The 19319-nt window shown below is 39.4% G+C and overlaps 1 protein-coding gene across 1 annotated transcript in view; it reads left to right on the forward strand.

Moving 5' to 3' along the window:
- Fam3c (family with sequence similarity 3 member C) overlaps positions 1-19319 on the forward strand; it is a 55630-nt gene that overhangs the window by 5879 nt on the left and 30432 nt on the right. Inside the window, exons 2-3 of the mRNA XM_008828881.3 lie at positions 13012-13065; positions 17781-17885. Of these exons, the coding sequence (XP_008827103.1) occupies positions 13053-13065; positions 17781-17885 (118 nt within the window). The 5' untranslated portion in view covers positions 13012-13052. The remainder of the gene's footprint in view (positions 1-13011; positions 13066-17780; positions 17886-19319) is intronic.

A 19319-nucleotide genomic window follows, 5' to 3' on the forward strand; every position in this document is an offset into this window, starting at 1 on the left:
ATAAAAGTTTTAATTAATATATATTTATTTAGAACCTATTTTGAAAGGAAATCTGTTTATAACATTAAACTTTATAGCTTAATGAATAATATATTATGATTTTAATGAATGCTATTTTTTATAATTAGCATTTTAAAATATTGTGAAGCACTTACTAGACTCAAAGATCTTGTTCTATAGGTTTTAAGATGTTTAGAGTACCCAAGTTTATAAGGCAGTAGGTAGCCATCAGGCCTTTTAATACATCATCAGAACACTCAGATTTATAAATCTGTACATGTGCATTTAAATTGGGCATGTCAAAAATAAAAATCAACAATTTTAGCACACAAACAAAATGAAAAAAAAACTGAAATGGTCAGAGTTTAAAAAAATGATTCTGACACAAACAACAGATGAAAACAATTATAGACACTCATAACACAATTATGTGAAATCTCAACACATGAAGACAGTTATCGACACACATGACAAAATTATGTGAAATCTATGTGCATCCGGAGTTGGGGAATGTAGGAAGTTTATAGTTCTAGCTCTTTAAGATGTGAGAAAGGCTTAGAGGCCTAAAAACAAAAGGTGAAGTCTCCATGTAGACTGAAGATAATATCTCTCTTCTCTTTTTAAGAGATGTCTTTACATATGAGACCTGCAGAGTTTTCTTTGTCTAAGTTATTACAGAAATCAGAGACAGACAGGGCAGTAAAGGAAACATTTTAAGATTGTAGGTTAAGAATAAATATGGCAGTTATTCCAAACATGTTGCAGTTACCTTATTTTGTCCTAGGCTGCTTTGGAGGCAAGAGACTGACTTAGGCCATTTTGGGGATCTGCTCTTATGATGTACCTCCGAAGCCATGTGCTGTTGCATTTGACCCAGGTACTAGAGTATGGATGAATTTTACTACAATATAAAGATGTTAGCAACAACAAATTACAAATACTCAATTTTTAAAAAGCAAACGTTTTCTTCCTAAAATGTGAACATCCAGTAAATAAAACATACTGATATTATGGACACAGCAACATTAGTACCCCACTTATGGAAGAGATGCATTTTAGTAAATTTGGTGGTGTAGTTCTTATTTGTCTTAGTTATTCAGCAAAAGAACTAGGCTATTTATTGTTGAAGATTTTACTCTTTTACTACGCTTCCTTATTTGAATAAAAAAAAAAAAAACTAATTTTTGTAGAATTTTGGCTCTTGGACCAGGCTACAGAAAAGGCCTGAAATATCTGAAAGTTGTTTGGACTTGGAGTCCTCATCACTTTGTGCTTGAAGGCATTCTCCCGCAAACTTTGGTCTTCAGAGTAAAGCTTGGGACCTTGGCTCTCGGGGGACCTTGGCTCTCAGACCTTCTGGCTGGAACACCACCCTGCAGGGTGTCCTTGCAGACACTCTACATGCAGTATTGCTGCAGCTCTGCAGCTGCCTGATAAATCTTGATCCTCTCCATGCTCACCTCCAACTTGAGCTGCTCACCATGTGCTCTGATCTGTAGCTTTTTATCACTCCTCTCAGTTTGTTTGTTGCCCTCATTAACTGCAGCTAACTGACTACACGCACCCCCACACACCAACCACACATCAACTTGTGGTGAATGGTTTTCTGCTGTGTGAACAGGGTTAATACTAATCCACTTCAGAACAGACCAGAACTCTGGCTTCCAACTGGATTAAAGACAAGCTATGATGGTATGGGTCCTGAAGGAGGAGTGCCTGTAGGTTAGAACCAGTGTTTCTGCACTTTTAGGAATTCGGTGGAAAGCAGCCCCACATGCTCTGTTTGAGCGTCCATTGATGAAGAAAGTTGCTTAGCTGTATTACAAGGTCGAAGGAGAAGGCGGGGCTTGAGGCCATTTCCTTTTTTAATCCCTTCAAGTGTGGTGTTTTTTTTTTTTTTTTTTAAAAAACCATGATGAAATAAATACCTGTTGATCAACTGGAATATTTCAGTAATTTTGCATCTCACATTTCTGAAGAGGAAAAAGCAGCCCCGGTCTCTCCAGCCAGCTCACAGTCTGCAGGAGTTCTGCTGTGTAATTGTCGACTCCAAGAGGCCTGCTATTGCAGTACTCAGAATGCAGTGTGTGGTCTGTCTGACTTGCCTGCCTGTTGTCCCATTAAATCTTTGGGGCAAAGTTGACCTAGGCTGAGCACTTTGGTGACTTCCCTAGGTGGCCTTCCTAGTCTGTTTTTAAGTCAAAACAGTGGGTTTTATAGCTATATTTTTCGAGTTTTCATTCCTAGGAGAATGAGCTGTAGCCAGTTTGCCGTGGATCAGACAGAAGTTTTCCTCACATATTCCTCTTTCATGAAAGTTCATGCCAGGAAGACGAATTGAGAAGCAAGGTCTAAGTGAATGGCCGACTGCGGGATGGTGTAGTCTCACCCAAGCAATCCTCTTTGCCTGATCTTCTCCACTGCATTGGCTAATCGTCCAGGGGAAATTATGAGCCGCCCCCCCCATGGTGTTTTCACATTTCAGCCTCTTTTGAATGCATTTCATTTCAGTATCTTGCTACTGAAGAAAGATGAGAGAAGCCGCAAGATGCTGATTCAGAATTTACAAATCCAGAGACAGTTAGGCATGGTGCCTGTCATCCCAGCACTCTGGAGATTGAGATTGGAGACTGGACAAGCCTGATTTCAGGCTAACCTGGGCTGTAGTACTGAAACTCTATCTCAAGCAAACAGGCAAACCAGCCAGCCAGCCATGGGTCATTTACACCTCTCTCTCTCTCTACAAGATTTTCAGTAGAATATTACAGATTTCCTCTGAAAATTGTATATATTGGTTCTGTGGAACCATTATTTAAAAATTTTTGGTTGGTTGCTTCGAATTCTTGCATTTGGGGGACCACTTTGCAGGAGGGGATTTTTTTTTTCTTCCTCAAAATATGCTTAGTTTGGTTTTTCAGAAACTTGAAATACTTTTTGTTAGGCAGACATTAAAAAAAAGTTCTTTTTAGGCCAGGTGTAGTGGTGAATGCCTTTCATCCCAGCACTCAGGAGGCAGAGGCAATCTGATCTCTGTGAGTTCAGGGCCAGCCTGGCCTACATAGTGAGTTCCAGGCCAGCCAGGGTACATAGTAAGACCATATCTCAAAATCAAACAAAACAAAATAAGCCCAAAGTAAATAAATCAATTAATTACTTTAAAAAGCTCCTTTTACTTTCCTATTATATTTTTGGTTTTGGTTTGGTCTCTGAGAAAAGGCCTCCTGTAGTCTAAGCTGGACTGCACCTCAGCCTTCGGCTTTCATGCTCTCATCTCCCAAGTGCTGGAATTACTGACATGTGCTTCAGACTCATTTTTAAAGGGCATACTCTGTGTGTGTGTGTGTGTGTGTGTGTGTGTGTGTGTGTGTACGCATGCGTGTGTGCCTGTGTCAGACTGAGACAGAAACAGAAATGGTAGATTCTTTTCCTTTAAGCACTTAGTATTAAAATCTTTAACAATAATTCGATGCTTGTTGTATATAAAAATAGAAAGTTGGCACTATTTCTCATAAATGTCTTATTTTATAAGCTAAGCATGGTTGTGCATGCTTTAGTCTCAGCACCCTGGGAGGCAGAGCAAGGTGGATTTCTTTGAATTCAAGACCAGCCCTGTACATCTCAAGTTCTAGTCTGTCACAGGCTATAGGGAAACCCTGTCTCAATAAACAAAAAAGTTGTGTTTTATCTTTCTTGATATTTTTTTGATGTATGATAGTTCACATTACTGAACATAACCATAATACAGAAGTATTTTTCCATATTTTCATTTAATTTTTCATTTTAATGTTTGCCTTTGATTCAATACTTTGTAGTTGTTTTTAATTCTGTGGTTCGATTTTTCCAGCCATTTGTTTCACTAGATCTTCTTTAAATCAGTAAGTCAAGATAGACTATTAGAGTACATCGACTGGTTAGACTTCAGTGGAGGAACTTGCACAGAGGGGCACCAGGGAGGCCTTAACATATATGACAGAATAGGTGAAATCTGGTGATGGGGGACTGTAGGCCTAGGAATGGGGAAGAGTTCTAAATCTGATTAAGATGTATTATATGAAATGCACAAAAATTCAATAAAATTTTAAAAATTGAAAAAAATCTGTTTTCAATTCATAACACAATGACAGTTCATATTGCATGTTAAACTATTGTTTGTTGTGTTGCAGAACTGGAGAGCCAACTCCAAGTCTTCTGATGTATCAGTGATCTATACCTTTGGGGTATCAGGCAGCCCAGGCTGGCCTGGGACTCACCTTGTAGTTGAGGCTGGCCTTGAACTCCTGATCCTCCCACCTCATCTCCTACATGCTGGAATTGCAGGCATGCGTCACTACATCTAGTTTATATGGTGCTGGGGATTGAACTCAGGGCATTGTGCATGGTAGGTGGGTCATCTAGCTGAGCTGCATCCCCACCTATGTACTGAATGTTTATTTTATTTAAATTTTTAAAAATATTTTTATTTTATGTGTATGCATGTATTGCCTGCATGTAGGTAAGTGCACCTGTATTGTGCAATGCCTGTGGAGGACAGAAGAGACTGTCAGATCCCTTGGAACTGGAGTTATGGACAGTTGTTAGCTGTCATGTGGGTGCTGGGATTCAAACCTGGGTCTTCTGTAAGAACACTCAGTGTTCTTAACTGCTGAGTCATTTCTTCAGCCCTTATTTTATTTAAATTTTTAAAAATATTTTTATTTTATGTGTATGCATGTATTGCCTGCATGTAGGTAAGTGCACCTGTATTGTGCAATGCCTGTGGAGGACAGAAGAGACTGTCAGATCCCTTGGAACTGGAGTTATGGACAGTTGTTAGCTGTCATGTGGGTGCTGGGATTCAAACCTGGGTCTTCTGTAAGAACACTCAGTGTTCTTAACTGCTGAGTCATTTCTTCAGCCCTTATTTTATTTAAATTTTTAAAAATATTTTTATTTTATGTGTATGCATGTATTGCCTGCATGTAGGTAAGTGCACCTGTATTGTGCAATGCCTGTGGAGGACAGAAGAGACTGTCAGATCCCTTGGAACTGGAGTTATGGACAGTTGTTAGCTGTCATGTGGGTGCTGGGATTCAAACCTGGGTCTTCTGTAAGAACACTCAGTGTTCTTAACTGCTGAGTCATTTCTTCAGCCCTTATTTTATTTAAATTTTTAAAAATATTTTTATTTTATGTGTATGCATGTATTGCCTGCATGTAGGTAAGTGCACCTGTATTGTGCAATGCCTGTGGAGGACAGAAGAGACTGTCAGATCCCTTGGAACTGGAGTTATGGACAGTTGTTAGCTGTCATGTGGGTGCTGGGATTCAAACCTGGGTCTTCTGTAAGAACACTCAGTGTTCTTAACTGCTGAGTCATTTCTTCAGCCCTTATTTTATTTAAATTTTTAAAAATATTTTTATTTTATGTGTATGCATGTATTGCCTGCATGTAGGTAAGTGCACCTGTATTGTGCAATGCCTGTGGAGGACAGAAGAGACTGTCAGATCCCTTGGAACTGGAGTTATGGACAGTTGTTAGCTGTCATGTGGGTGCTGGGATTCAAACCTGGGTCTTCTGTAAGAACACTCAGTGTTCTTAACTGCTGAGTCATTTCTTCAGCCCTTATTTTATTTAAATTTTTAAAAATATTTTTATTTTATGTGTATGCATGTATTGCCTGCATGTAGGTAAGTGCACCTGTATTGTGCAATGCCTGTGGAGGACAGAAGAGACTGTCAGATCCCTTGGAACTGGAGTTATGGACAGTTGTTAGCTGTCATGTGGGTGCTGGGATTCAAACCTGGGTCTTCTGTAAGAACACTCAGTGTTCTTAACTGCTGAGTCATTTCTTCAGCCCTTATTTTATTTAAATTTTTAAAAATATTTTTATTTTATGTGTATGCATGTATTGCCTGCATGTAGGTAAGTGCACCTGTATTGTGCAATGCCTGTGGAGGACAGAAGAGACTGTCAGATCCCTTGGAACTGGAGTTATGGACAGTTGTTAGCTGTCATGTGGGTGCTGGGATTCAAACCTGGGTCTTCTGTAAGAACACTCAGTGTTCTTAACTGCTGAGTCATTTCTTCAGCCCTTATTTTATTTAAATTTTTAAAAATATTTTTATTTTATGTGTATGCATGTATTGCCTGCATGTAGGTAAGTGCACCTGTATTGTGCAATGCCTGTGGAGGACAGAAGAGACTGTCAGATCCCTTGGAACTGGAGTTATGGACAGTTGTTAGCTGTCATGTGGGTGCTGGGATTCAAACCTGGGTCTTCTGTAAGAACACTCAGTGTTCTTAACTGCTGAGTCATTTCTTCAGCCCTTATTTTATTTAAATTTTTAAAAATATTTTTATTTTATGTGTATGCATGTATTGCCTGCATGTAGGTAAGTGCACCTGTATTGTGCAATGCCTGTGGAGGACAGAAGAGACTGTCAGATCCCTTGGAACTGGAGTTATGGACAGTTGTTAGCTGTCATGTGGGTGCTGGGATTCAAACCTGGGTCTTCTGTAAGAACACTCAGTGTTCTTAACTGCTGAGTCATTTCTTCAGCCCTTATTTTATTTAAATTTTTAAAAATATTTTTATTTTATGTGTATGCATGTATTGCCTGCATGTAGGTAAGTGCACCTGTATTGTGCAATGCCTGTGGAGGACAGAAGAGACTGTCAGATCCCTTGGAACTGGAGTTATGGACAGTTGTTAGCTGTCATGTGGGTGCTGGGATTCAAACCTGGGTCTTCTGTAAGAACACTCAGTGTTCTTAACTGCTGAGTCATTTCTTCAGCCCTTATTTTATTTAAATTTTTAAAAATATTTTTATTTTATGTGTATGCATGTATTGCCTGCATGTAGGTAAGTGCACCTGTATTGTGCAATGCCTGTGGAGGACAGAAGAGACTGTCAGATCCCTTGGAACTGGAGTTATGGACAGTTGTTAGCTGTCATGTGGGTGCTGGGATTCAAACCTGGGTCTTCTGTAAGAACACTCAGTGTTCTTAACTGCTGAGTCATTTCTTCAGCCCTTATTTTATTTAAATTTTTAAAAATATTTTTATTTTATGTGTATGCATGTATTGCCTGCATGTAGGTAAGTGCACCTGTATTGTGCAATGCCTGTGGAGGACAGAAGAGACTGTCAGATCCCTTGGAACTGGAGTTATGGACAGTTGTTAGCTGTCATGTGGGTGCTGGGATTCAAACCTGGGTCTTCTGTAAGAACACTCAGTGTTCTTAACTGCTGAGTCATTTCTTCAGCCCTTATTTTATTTAAATTTTTAAAAATATTTTTATTTTATGTGTATGCATGTATTGCCTGCATGTAGGTAAGTGCACCTGTATTGTGCAATGCCTGTGGAGGACAGAAGAGACTGTCAGATCCCTTGGAACTGGAGTTATGGACAGTTGTTAGCTGTCATGTGGGTGCTGGGATTCAAACCTGGGTCTTCTGTAAGAACACTCAGTGTTCTTAACTGCTGAGTCATTTCTTCAGCCCTTATTTTATTTAAATTAAAAAAAAATTGTATGTATGAGTGTTTTACCTGCATGTATGTAAGTATATGAGTATATTGCCTGCATGTGTTTAAGTTCACTCATGTCATGCAGTACCCACAGAGGCCTGAAGAGGGCATTAGATCCCCTGGAACTGGAGTTACAGGTGGTTGTTAGCTGCCATGTGGGTGCTGGAACCAAACCTGGGTCCTCTGAAAGAGCAGCCAGTGCTCTTTACAGCTGAGCCAACTCTCCAGCCCCTCATACTGAATCTATGAATGTTAATAGCCTTTTCAAATGACTACTGTAGTCTTGTCTCCTTGTTTATTTTTGTTCCAAAAATTCTCTGGCCTGGCAAAGATGTATATGTAGTGGCATTTGGGTGACTTTAGGGTACTTTTTAGTAAATAATGTGTATCTGTTACTGTAAAAATAATGTTTTTTACTATGTTAAAGTATTGAAGGAAGCTCAGTTGTGAAAGGATAAGGCTCACAACCAAAATTTTTTTCCTTTTTAATGGGGGTGGGGGGGGAATATGGGCCTGAGTGTGGCATAGCACATGTGGCAGTCACATGGTAACCTTGGGAGTTTTTGCTTTCGCCTTGAGACAGGGTCTTTTGCAGGGTACTGCATACGCCAGGCCTAACCAAGAGCTTCTGGGAATTCTTCTGTCTTCGCCTTCCAAATTACAGATATGCAGGCACTGCTCATTTGGTTTTGTGTGGTATTTACTGATAAGACTAGCCTGTGGCACCATCAAGTTGACACATTACATCATAAGGCCTAAATATACTCTCCACCTATTGTTTTATATTTTGATATATTTTCACATCTTCCCTGGGAAAGTCCTATTCCACTTGAATATTAAGATTATCTGAATTTAGTTGGTTTGGTTAAAATTTGTCCAGGCATCGAATTAAAGTTGGATTAAAGTGAATGTTAGCTAACTCTCTATTTTGTCAAATGTAACTTGTAATATTTTCTCTGGCCTAATGATGTAATTTTTTAAAAAAAATTATTTTATTTTATGTGTATGTATGTATTGCCTGCGAGTAGGTAAGTGCACCCGTGTTGTGCAATGCCTGCGGAGGACAGAAAAGGCTGTTGGATCCTCTGGAACTGGAGTTACAGGCAATTGTTAGCTGCCATGTGGGTGTGGGATTCGATCCCAGGTCTTCTGCAAGAACAACCAGTGTTCTTAAACACTGAGCCATCTCTCCAGCCCCCGATATACTTTTTTAAATATTGTCTGCCACTGTCTTTTTATCTGCAATTTCTTGCATCATGTCTTGTGGTGGGAGGGTTCTAACACTCAAGCCTAAGTCAGCTTGACAAAGGGTCACATCTGTGGAGTGACTGGTTTACAACAGATTTGCAATTCGCAGAGCAATTTGCAAAAGCCAAATTGATTGACAAATGGCAGTTTTGTCAATGGACCACTTAGACTCTGGTATGTCAATGTGCAGCTGGAGAAAAAGGAATTGGATTTGTTTGTGAGCGTCCTCTCTATGCTTCCATAGGACAGATCACCCACCACCATCCTTGATGCCCCCATAATACCTACGACAACTAGAGGGCTGGTGGGAAGGTTACACAAAGGAGGAATATGTGAATTGAAGCCCTATCTACATACATTCCTATTACCTGGAAAGCCACCCCTCCTGGCAGTTGTTTTTGTGGCTTGTTTTATGAATGCAGAACAGTGTTCCTATAATTTAGAATCTACTTCTCAAGGAAATTATGGCGGTGTCATTTGATCTGTGCTGTTATTACTGTTGTTCCTTCTATTAATGGATTCTGAGACAGTTCTTTTTCACATAGTAGTCTAATATTAAGTAACAAAATTTTATTGACTTGGCCCCAACAAGATAGACTAAAGGAAATGTTTAAAACATCTGTCCCTCTAAGGCCCTGTTTTGGCGTTCGCTGAAGGTCACAGGCGCATGTATCAGCCTCCCCTCTTTGATGGTCGCTTGGCACATCTTCCATTCAGCCCCTTTATTTTTCTAAAGCGCTGAAACTCCTTTTCGTCTATTACACTTTTGGAGCAGTGACTTTCATGTATATACTTTCATGTCTTAAACATTGGAATTTTAATTTATTTTTAATCTGTCTTAAGAGTGTTCTAACTACTGGTACGGTAGTTTTGACAACTGGTTCTAATTTCTATATGTCAGTCTTTGACTAAGTATATAACAGTTATAATTTTTGATTTGTTGCCTGGAGATTAGTGTTCTGACTTTCTAGCAGAGGCCTTTTTGTTTGTTTGTTTGTTTTATGGTCTTTTTGAGACAGGGTCTCTCTGTAGCCCCAGCTGTCCTGGAACTCACTATGTAGACCAGGCTAGCCTTGAACTCACAGAGATCCGCCTGTTTCTGCCTCTGTCTCCCGAGTCCTGGGATTAAAGGCATGCGCCACCACACCCAGCGCAGAGGCCTTTAGTCCTTCACTGTGGTGTTCTCGTGCTTGTGGACCTGTATGCTTTTGCTTGATTGCTAGTGATTTGGCCTGATGTTTTCATGAACAATTTGGTTCCACCCTTTCCAATTATTATACGTAGATTTTCTGTCTTCAGTTGCCCTCCTAAGCAGTTAAGAGTGATTTGGAATTAGCACATCATAAACACCCTCCATGATTTTTTCTCAAGTGTGGTTCAATACTCTGTTCTGCTGATTTGCACTTTTACATCATTAAAGAAGCAAGAAAGTTAATTAAGCAAATTAATTAAAGATGTGTTACTAACTGAGGCAGTCTGGTGAGATTTTAATTTAGAAATTTCCCGAAATGTTAATTCTCTAAGAAATTTTAATGGAAAAGAATTGCATTCACTATAGTAGTTGCTTACACTGTGGTCTTAGGGATAAGTCTAGGAGCAGACTTGCTGGGAAGTACAGCCAGGGAGATAGATGCAGCACTGACTAATTATATAGGTGTGGCCTCAGCAGGCAGTGGATGCTGAAATAGAACAGTAGATGTCTGCTACCCAACTGCTTATCACATTTGCAGAGAGATTTTCAGATTCAGAGACCACACTGATAAGAGTGAAATTATTTTGGAATATGAGCTGGGAGGAGAGCTATGTGTGTGTTGTGAACACAGGGTTCAGTTTCACTGGGAACCAAAAGAAGATTTATGACCTGTTGGAGTTTTCATTTAAGAAGCCAAAGATTTTTTTCTTTTATGTGAAGTCCTGTGGATACTGCAGTATCTTGTTTCTTTTACTATTTTCCTGGCTCATGGTTAAGGAGTTTAAATGGATATTTGACATTGACTTGGGCTGTTTTGTGGAAAGTGTTCACATAGGTAACAAAGGAAATAAATCAATAATGAACAACTCAATTGTTCTGATGTTTTTTTCTTCAGGGTAGATTTGCAGAATAAAGGGAGTCAGCTGAAGACAATAGGACCTTGGGGGGCTGTGCAGAACCCCCACTCCCTCGCTTTTTCCAGTGAATAAGAAAACTGAATGTCACTTTTCAGTGTCCTTCAGGGACAGACCGTTATTTTTATTTGTAGCTATCGGCGAATTAGATCAGACATTAACCTTGGAACGTAAGCATCAAAATGCAATCTCATTTTAAATGTGTATGTGAGAGAGAGAGAGAAAGAGAAAGAGAGAGAATATGCCTTTCTTCATGGGCACGTGCAGAAGTCAGAGAAGTAATATATTTCTGATTAATAGGATTCGCTAGTCAGAACTTTGTTTTGAATTCTGTTCTTTTACCACAAGTTCTCTGTAGAAGCTGTCCAGCTAAGCTTGGGTTTGACTTTGCTATGAAAAGCTCACTTTTCTGTTTTTAATAAAACATCTGTGTATCTTGAGTTGCCTCATAGGAAGGAAGCACACATATGCATATGGATTTTTTCCTCGTATTTGTTTTTTGTGTATGATAAAATAGTATCAAAGAACAGTTTCTTTGTTTGAGCTACAACATATTCCGCCATTAATGATAATTGCTGGACTATTAAGTTAAAAATTCTAATTAAAAATTAAAATGCTAAACTTCTAGATACATTATTTTGAAGATTAATTTTATTTTATTTATTTACTTTTTGGTATTTTTGAGACAGGGTCTCCCTGTAACCCCAGCTGTCCTGGAACTTGCTATGTAGACTAGGCTGGCCTCAAACTTACAGAGATCCACCTGCCTTTGCCTCCTGAGTACTGGGATTACAGGCATGTGCCACCATGCTCGACTGACGATTCAAGTGTTTTGCCTGCTTGTATTTATGTACACTGCATGCTTGCCCTGGTACCCAAAGAGGCCAGAAGAGGGCATCAGATCCCCTGAAACTGGATCCATGTGGGTGCTGGGAAACCCTGGTCGTCTGCAGAAGTGCCACTGTTAGAGTAGCAAATAGCCCCATAAGTTTAATTGGTCAAGACTATAAAATCTCTAGTTTATCTTTGGAAGACTTAACCTTTCCACTTTCACTGGTTAATCATTTGGTCATAGGACCACCCCTAGGAACGCAGGTTCACCTGAAGTTATAGATGGGTAGAATACCTAGTGCCTTAATGAGACAGGGAATTTTTCCTGCCTGGAATCCCTCCTAATACAGAGCTTCTGGACCCAGCCAGAGACATGTCTCTGTAAGTCTGCCTACTTTTCTGAATTCTTCAGAAAAGCAGAATCTCTCCTTTTCTTCTTCATATCCCTTTGCTAAACATGCTTTCTCTAATGCTTTGGGCTGCCCCTAGTGTCTTGTATTTCTTTACTCTTTCTCTAAAGCTTCCTTCTCCCAGCCATGTGGCTGCCAGTCAGCCTTGTGTCTGACCTCCATGCAGGCTCTAAACCTGCGTGGCTTCATGACTTTCTTTCGTTCTCCCCTCCATTCTCCTCGTCAAGGCAGCTGATTACCAGCTCCCCTGCCCTGAGGATTTTCTTTACAATTCTAATAAAATTGCCCTAAAGCTTCCGTTTGGGCCCATTCTTAAATTCTTTTATGAATGAGACTAAGACCCCTCTAGGGGACGCTCTTTCTCCCGTTTCCCCAGTGCTCTTAATCATTGAGCCATATCTCCAGCCTCCTAGATACATTATTTTGCATAGGTACATTGAGACGCCATGAAGACGACCGAGTATTCAAGCCAGCCTTTGCTGTGAGTGCTTACAGTAGTGACAGTTGAATTATGTCAGGTAAAAGTACATGACCCTTCCCTATCTAAAGCCTTGCCCATGATTCTCTGTGACTGAAGATCCAGTTTGAATCTTAATGATTTGTATTCCTAATAGGTGCATCATTGCTGAGGGTAGACGTCACCATCTTATACGCACAGGTGTGGTGGTGCATGTCCTTATTTATTCATCACATAAACCGAGGACATGGTGGGAAACATCCATCTTTTCATGTTTTATAGCCCAGTGGAAGGAGTGGCTGGTGATGAGAAGTTTGTCATTAAATGTCACTATTGGTAGAATACTTAGAAGTGTCATGACATTTATGTAGTTTCATGTACACATTCCAGATCAAACTCCGTATAATGAGTAATTCTAGAATTAATGGTGTTTGCTTTTCTTTCTATTTTAGGAACTTATTTATGAAAAGTGCCACGGACTGAAAAAGCAAACATGAGGGTAGCAGGTAAGACTCAAGTCTGTGAAAATAATTTTGCATTCTGTGTACTGAAGGAGACAGCTAGTAATGTTTTCTCTTTTTGAAATGAGTTGTCCTGCCTTGACCAAGATGTTCTCAACTATCTTACTGCCTTAGAGATTGTTACAGGCAGGTGCCACCACACCCAGAATGTTTGCTTCCCTCCCTTCCTCCCACTGTACCTCCCTCCCTCCCATCTTCCCACTGTCCCCCACTCCCTCCTGTCTTCCCTCTGTCCCTCCCTCCCTCTCTCCTTCCCTCTGTCTCCCCCCCCCCCTTCTTCTCTCTGTCCCTCCCTTCTTCTATAACCTTGACTGCCTGGAGCTCTGTGTACACCAGGTTGGCTTCAAACTCACAGAGATCCACCTACTTCTGCTTCTTCAGTGCTGGGCTTAAAGGCATGAGCCACCAAGCCCAGCCTGGAATAGTGTTTGTGTTGAATACCAGTCTAAAATAAATTAAATCGTACTTAGTCTTTTCATTTCTTTATGTAGTCAACAAGTCACAAATTGTGCATTTTGTATTACATAGGTTCTTATAGACTGACCTTTTGGTGAAGTTATGCTAAATATTTAGTAGTGTTCTTAATGTTTATTTCTTATGCATTAAGCTTATTTGTCTATTACTACATAAAAATGCCTATATAAAGAATAATTTAGCTGGGTATGGTAGCTCACACCTTTAATCTCAGCATTTGGAGGCAGAGGGAGGTAGATCTCTGAGTTCGAAGCCAGCCTGGTCTATATAGTGAGTTCCCGGACTATAGGGAGACCTTGTCTCAAAAAACAAACAAAAAATTTTTTAAAATGCCGAGTCTGGTTTTTATTCTAAGTTCTAGCCTTTGTGAAAAATGAATTCTAAAGTCTCAGTCTCTCCTTTGTAAAGTTAAACATGATATACATGAAGCACTTACTAAAATGTTTTTGTACTCCATCTGTTAGTTCAAGTTCAGTTTGTGTAAGCGAAGAACATTAACATTAATCTGTCCCTGAAGCAGCGTATTACATACATTGTAAAACATTAATATCGTTATCATAAGTAGTTATCCACAGAGCATAGAACCAGAAATACCTGGTTGATTGTTTCCAACCTGAAAGTGAAAATAAATGTTTGTGCCTCCTCCCTCCAACCAAAGCACCTGAAGTGCACATTATACGGTGGAATTTCTAAGTCTGTGCCCAACAGAGGAGACAGCGGTAGTTTTTCAGAATCAAGATAATTGGTCTTTCTCTTAATTGTCATTTTCTTACAAACAAACCAAGTATTTTCCTACAGAATCATCTCTTAGAAATGTCAAAGCCCGAGATGGGTAAACAATAAGCCCTTCATACTTTGCTCATAATTTCAGAGGATCAGGTGGAGTTGATCACACAACTTGATTATTAAACAAAGATAACTGAGCCGGGTGTGGTGGCACACGCCTTTAATCCCAGCACTTGGGAGGCGGAGGCAGAGGCAGAGGCAGAGGCAGAGGCAGAGGCAGGCGGATCTCTGTGAGTTCAAGGCCAGCCTGGTCTACATAGTGAGTTCCAGGACAGCTGGGGCTACAGGGAGACCCTGTCTCAAAAAAGACCAAAAAAAAAGAAAAAAAAACCAAAGATAACTGAAGGTTATTGTAAATGCTTTTGTAGGAATTTGAAAAACTGGAATCTCTTTGTTGTGAAATTGCAAAGCATCGAGTTTTGTTATTGTTTTTTTTTTTTTTAAGTAGGTATACAGTTATAGAAGAAAATGTTTCCAGAAACCAAGTTTGTGGTTTAAAGAATGTGTGGCACTGTTTTGTTTTGCTTTTTGTTTTTGAATGATCTTGGGTTCAGCAGGATGATTTATGTTTCTATGTCTCCAGAGACTTTAAAATATACTGTTGAAGTAAAACAAGTTTTGCATGTAATTCTAAATTTATTTTCATTACAATTAAATTTGTCATTAGCCCATTCTTCTGATTCTGACAATGCCTAGGCTAATTGATGACCAATTAGTCACTGGATTTTTGTTTGTGACTGTTCCTGACTTAGGTCTTGAGGGAACTCTCTTTAATGAATAAATGAGGAAGATTAGCTAGTAGTTCTTTGCTTTTAACTAATATCTTCTAAATTCAAATAGTATCTGGTTGTTTTGAAATCGTCACATAACTATTTTGCTTACATCTGAAATTGAATGCTTTTTGTTTTGTAAAAGGTAGGAACCCACTCAGCAGTGTTGGCCTTCGAGAGGAGGAAGAAATAATCTGATGGCCAGTTAGGCATGGGAATCATGGTGAGGATAGGGTTAACCCCCTCCAAGGCCAGCATTAGGACCAGCTCTAGAGACTCTTCTGTTGTACTTTCTAGGACTCTACCACTGCAAAGATTGAGTTTCTGTACTTCTGACTGTTCAGGCCCTTAGAGCTTCTGTTTTGCTTAGTTCCAGACCAGTACAAATTAAATAGGTCCTGTTTTAAGACCACAGACTAGTTATGTGACTTCTGGAAAGTCATTAAAAACTTTAACCTTGGGGTTAGAGAAATGGCTCAGAGGTTAAGAGCACTGGCTGCTTTTGCATAGGACCCAGGTTTGGTTCCCAGCATCCACATGGTGGCTAACAACTGTCTATAATTCCAGTTCCAGGAGATCTGACACCTTCTATGGGTATTGCATATGTGTGGGGCCCTTACATATGTGCAGACAAAACACTCATACACATGAAAAAATTAGAATATTAGAAAAACCTTTAGCCTCATTTTCCTTACAAAATGTAAATAATATCCTGAAACTTGTATAAATGAAATTATGTTCATAAAATATTTAGCTTTATAGTTGGCATTCAAAACTGGTGTATGTGTGTCATATACACATGTATAAACTTTATCTGTGTAGGTATATAGATTTTTTAGGTGAAGGTTTAGGTTTAGCTTTGTATAAAATTTTATCTTGATCTTTCATGTTAGAAACTTGATTTTTAATCATATTTCAATCTTGAACAATGCAGGTTTCATATATCTGCTTTAGGAGACAGTGAGATGTTATACCTGACAATACCTGCCCACAATTGCTAGAAAGAGTAGAGCTATCATGTGATCTCTCACCTTTGAGCCATGGTCTTACATGATAGAGAAACATGCCGCCTGCTGTGGATGAGATACTCAGCCAGCTCCTGGGGGAAAGAGGCTAAACTCTAAGGGAATTTTGCTTTCTTTTATGATAAAATGTAGGCAGCTAGTAATTGCTTTTAAAAACAGGAAGTGGGCTTTGGAGGGGAGACGGAAGGAAATGGACAGAAGGGTTAAGTGGTTGCCCCTCCCCCATTGCTACTTCATTCCTTTATTAACGGAATTTGTTTAAGTCTGTTTTTTGTAGAGCAGTTTTAGATTCACAGCCAAATTGGGAGGAAGGTACAGATTCTCCATATATTCCCCCATGTATAGCTATTAATAGAGCATTTTAAATAGTACTGAAGAGGCTCCGGTCTGGACTGCCTTTCAGCATCAGCAGTCTGTTTGAGCATCTTCAGTTCCTTCCTGTCCCTCCCTTCCAAGGATGCAGACTGTTCTTTTGGGTTTATCAGATTAGAGTGAACATATTTCATTTTACTTTTTCTTTACCTAGTATACTGAGTTTGGCTTTTGTTTTATTTCCCAGAAAAACATGTCATTTAGTTTTAGAAAAAGGAACAGTGTAGACTGCTAGGTTTTACTGGGAGGCCTGAATTCTGCCCCTTGAGTAGCCTCTAATTTATCTGTAATCTTAGACTTTTACTTTGTCCTTAAGATTAGATGACTGCTGATCTTGTCTACCTCTTTCATATCAGTACAGGTTAAACCTAAGCCCTTAGTAAGAGGGAAATTGAGATTGTGTAATCATGAGCAATATTGTTCCTGAATAAACAAATGTCTGTCTTGGAAATCCAGAGGTTTGAAGTGAGAGGAAGATAGCCCCTGGCTGCCGTCTCTGTTCCCTTTCTTACTTTTCACTTTGTGCTTTTCTTCCTAGATTTGTTACCCACAGAGAAAAAAGATAAGAAGTAGTTCACGTTAAGCAATAGTCAGTGATGTCAGTGATGACTATAAGTTACTTAGGCATGATTAAGGTACAAAGATCTAAAAGATGAGGAGTGTGCCCTCATGAAACTTACCACATAGCCATGGTATGAGACATGTGATGTTGAGTCCTGTCCCCCAGAGGGACAGGTCTTAAACCCGAGGAGGAAGATGGTGTTTGCCATGCTCTGAGGGCTTTGGTAGCTCAGGAAGAGAGATGAGCTGGCTGGTGATAGGAGAGTAAGCATGGTTTATTTGTACTTCAGCTCCTTGCTTCCTGGGTTTCCTGGTCTTGATATCTCCAGGTCTAGTGATTTGTGGCATCTGTGGAGGGCGTTGCTCTTTAGGGTTGGAGAGGATTAGAAGCATGTCATCCAGCAGGCTTTGTGGTAGCCTTTTATTCAATAACAGCTAATGGTGGGTAACTTTTTCCCTCCTCAAATCAAACTATTGACAAATATCTCAAGCAGTCTTGTGTATGAGAATTCTTTGATCAGGAAAATCACTTAACTCGGTGGATATCATTGCAGTTTTTACGCAAGTAAAATTAAGATCTAGTAGTTTACCAAATAGAACTGTATTTAGCCTTAATTTTATTTTTAAAAGTATACTGTTTTTCTTAAAATTGTGTAGCAGACATTTTGTTGGCTCACAAGCTCATGCTGAATTATTTCTGCCTTTTTTCCAGGAGCTGCAAAGTTGGTGGTAGCTGTGGCAGTATTTTTACTGACATTTTATGTTATTTCTCAAGTATTTGAAATAAAAATGGATGCAAGCTTAGGAAATCTGTTTGGTAAGTTTCATTTATTTTTCTTATTCCTTTTCATTTTCTTTTTTGTATTTTTAGCATAAGCTATATGCTTTTTAAAAAGTATTCTTTGACACTTTCATACATGCATTATGTTTTGATGACATGCCCCCATTACACTCTTATCCCCTTCCCACTCCCATTGATCCCCCTCTTCTTCCCAATAAGTTCCCCTCCTACTTCCGTGGGGCGGGGGGAGAGACCCATTCAGTTTTATTAGGCCTGCTTACATAAGCATGGGTTGGAGAGTGTTTACTGGAGCATGGGCCCTTAGCTGTGGCTACACCACTGAGGAAAATGGCTCGCCTCCCCTATAGCAATTATCTGCCAGTGACTCCTCAGGGAGGAGTGGTACATCACGGTCCCCTTCCTAATCTATAATGGAAGGATTGGGACAGGCCCATTCATGTTACCACAGCTGCTTAGGAAATCTGTTTGGTAATCTGTTTGGTTGACAGGCCCATTCATGTCACCATAGCTGCTATGATTTCATCCACGTCATATCTAGAATACAACGGTTTTACAACTCTCCTCCTCATCCTGTGGCTCTCACGCTCTCTTCCTCCTGTTCCACAATGTTCCCTGAACTTTGGAGAGGGTGCTACAAATGTCCTGTGTAAGGCTGAGCACTTAGTCACATATTCAAAGCAGTTTGACCAGTTATGAGTCTCTGCATTAACTGTTGCCCTCTGCAGAAAAGAGCCTTGTTCTTAATGTTGTTGTCTAAAGTGTAAGTTCTTAACATCAGTTCACTATCTGCTTTGTTTGTCTAGAAAAGGAATTATCACATGCAATTGTGATTCATTAGAATATTCTAAATATGTAACAGATCTGAGAATGAAGCCTGTGTGAAACATTTGATTTTTCTATTTGACATTTAAGCATACTTAATGACTGTTTGATGCACGGAGAGAAGTGTTGATCATGGCTTTTAAGTGCACACTCTAGAAAACATACCACCTCTACATTTAAATTGTTCTTCATTTGAGTTGACCACTGGAAAACAAGGACCACAGTCCAGTCTGCAGCAGGACTCACAGTGACGTGTGTAAGGCCTCAGTCCTTAACTTTCTTCTTTCTTTCCTACACTGATTTTCCTCCTGTGATTTTTATTTTTGCCCGTTTATTTAATGTTTTTATATTGTAAATGTACTTGCATAAGATACTTTAATTCAAATGTTTTTCAGTGTTGGGCATTGAACCCAGTATCTTGCCCATGCTAGACCAGTGCTCTCCTACCACTGTACTAAATTTTTGGTACTTAACTCAGTTTTTAACTATATTCTTAAGTTAATAAAATGGAACCAATTACACATTTTTTAAAGATTATTTAATTTATTATATATATATATATATATATATATACACACACATACATACACATACACACACACACACACACACACACACATATGCATG

Source organism: Nannospalax galili, unplaced genomic scaffold (assembly GCF_000622305.1).
Source record: "Nannospalax galili isolate Female #2095 unplaced genomic scaffold, S.galili_v1.0 scaffold413, whole genome shotgun sequence".
NCBI lineage: Eukaryota > Metazoa > Chordata > Mammalia > Rodentia > Spalacidae > Nannospalax > Nannospalax galili.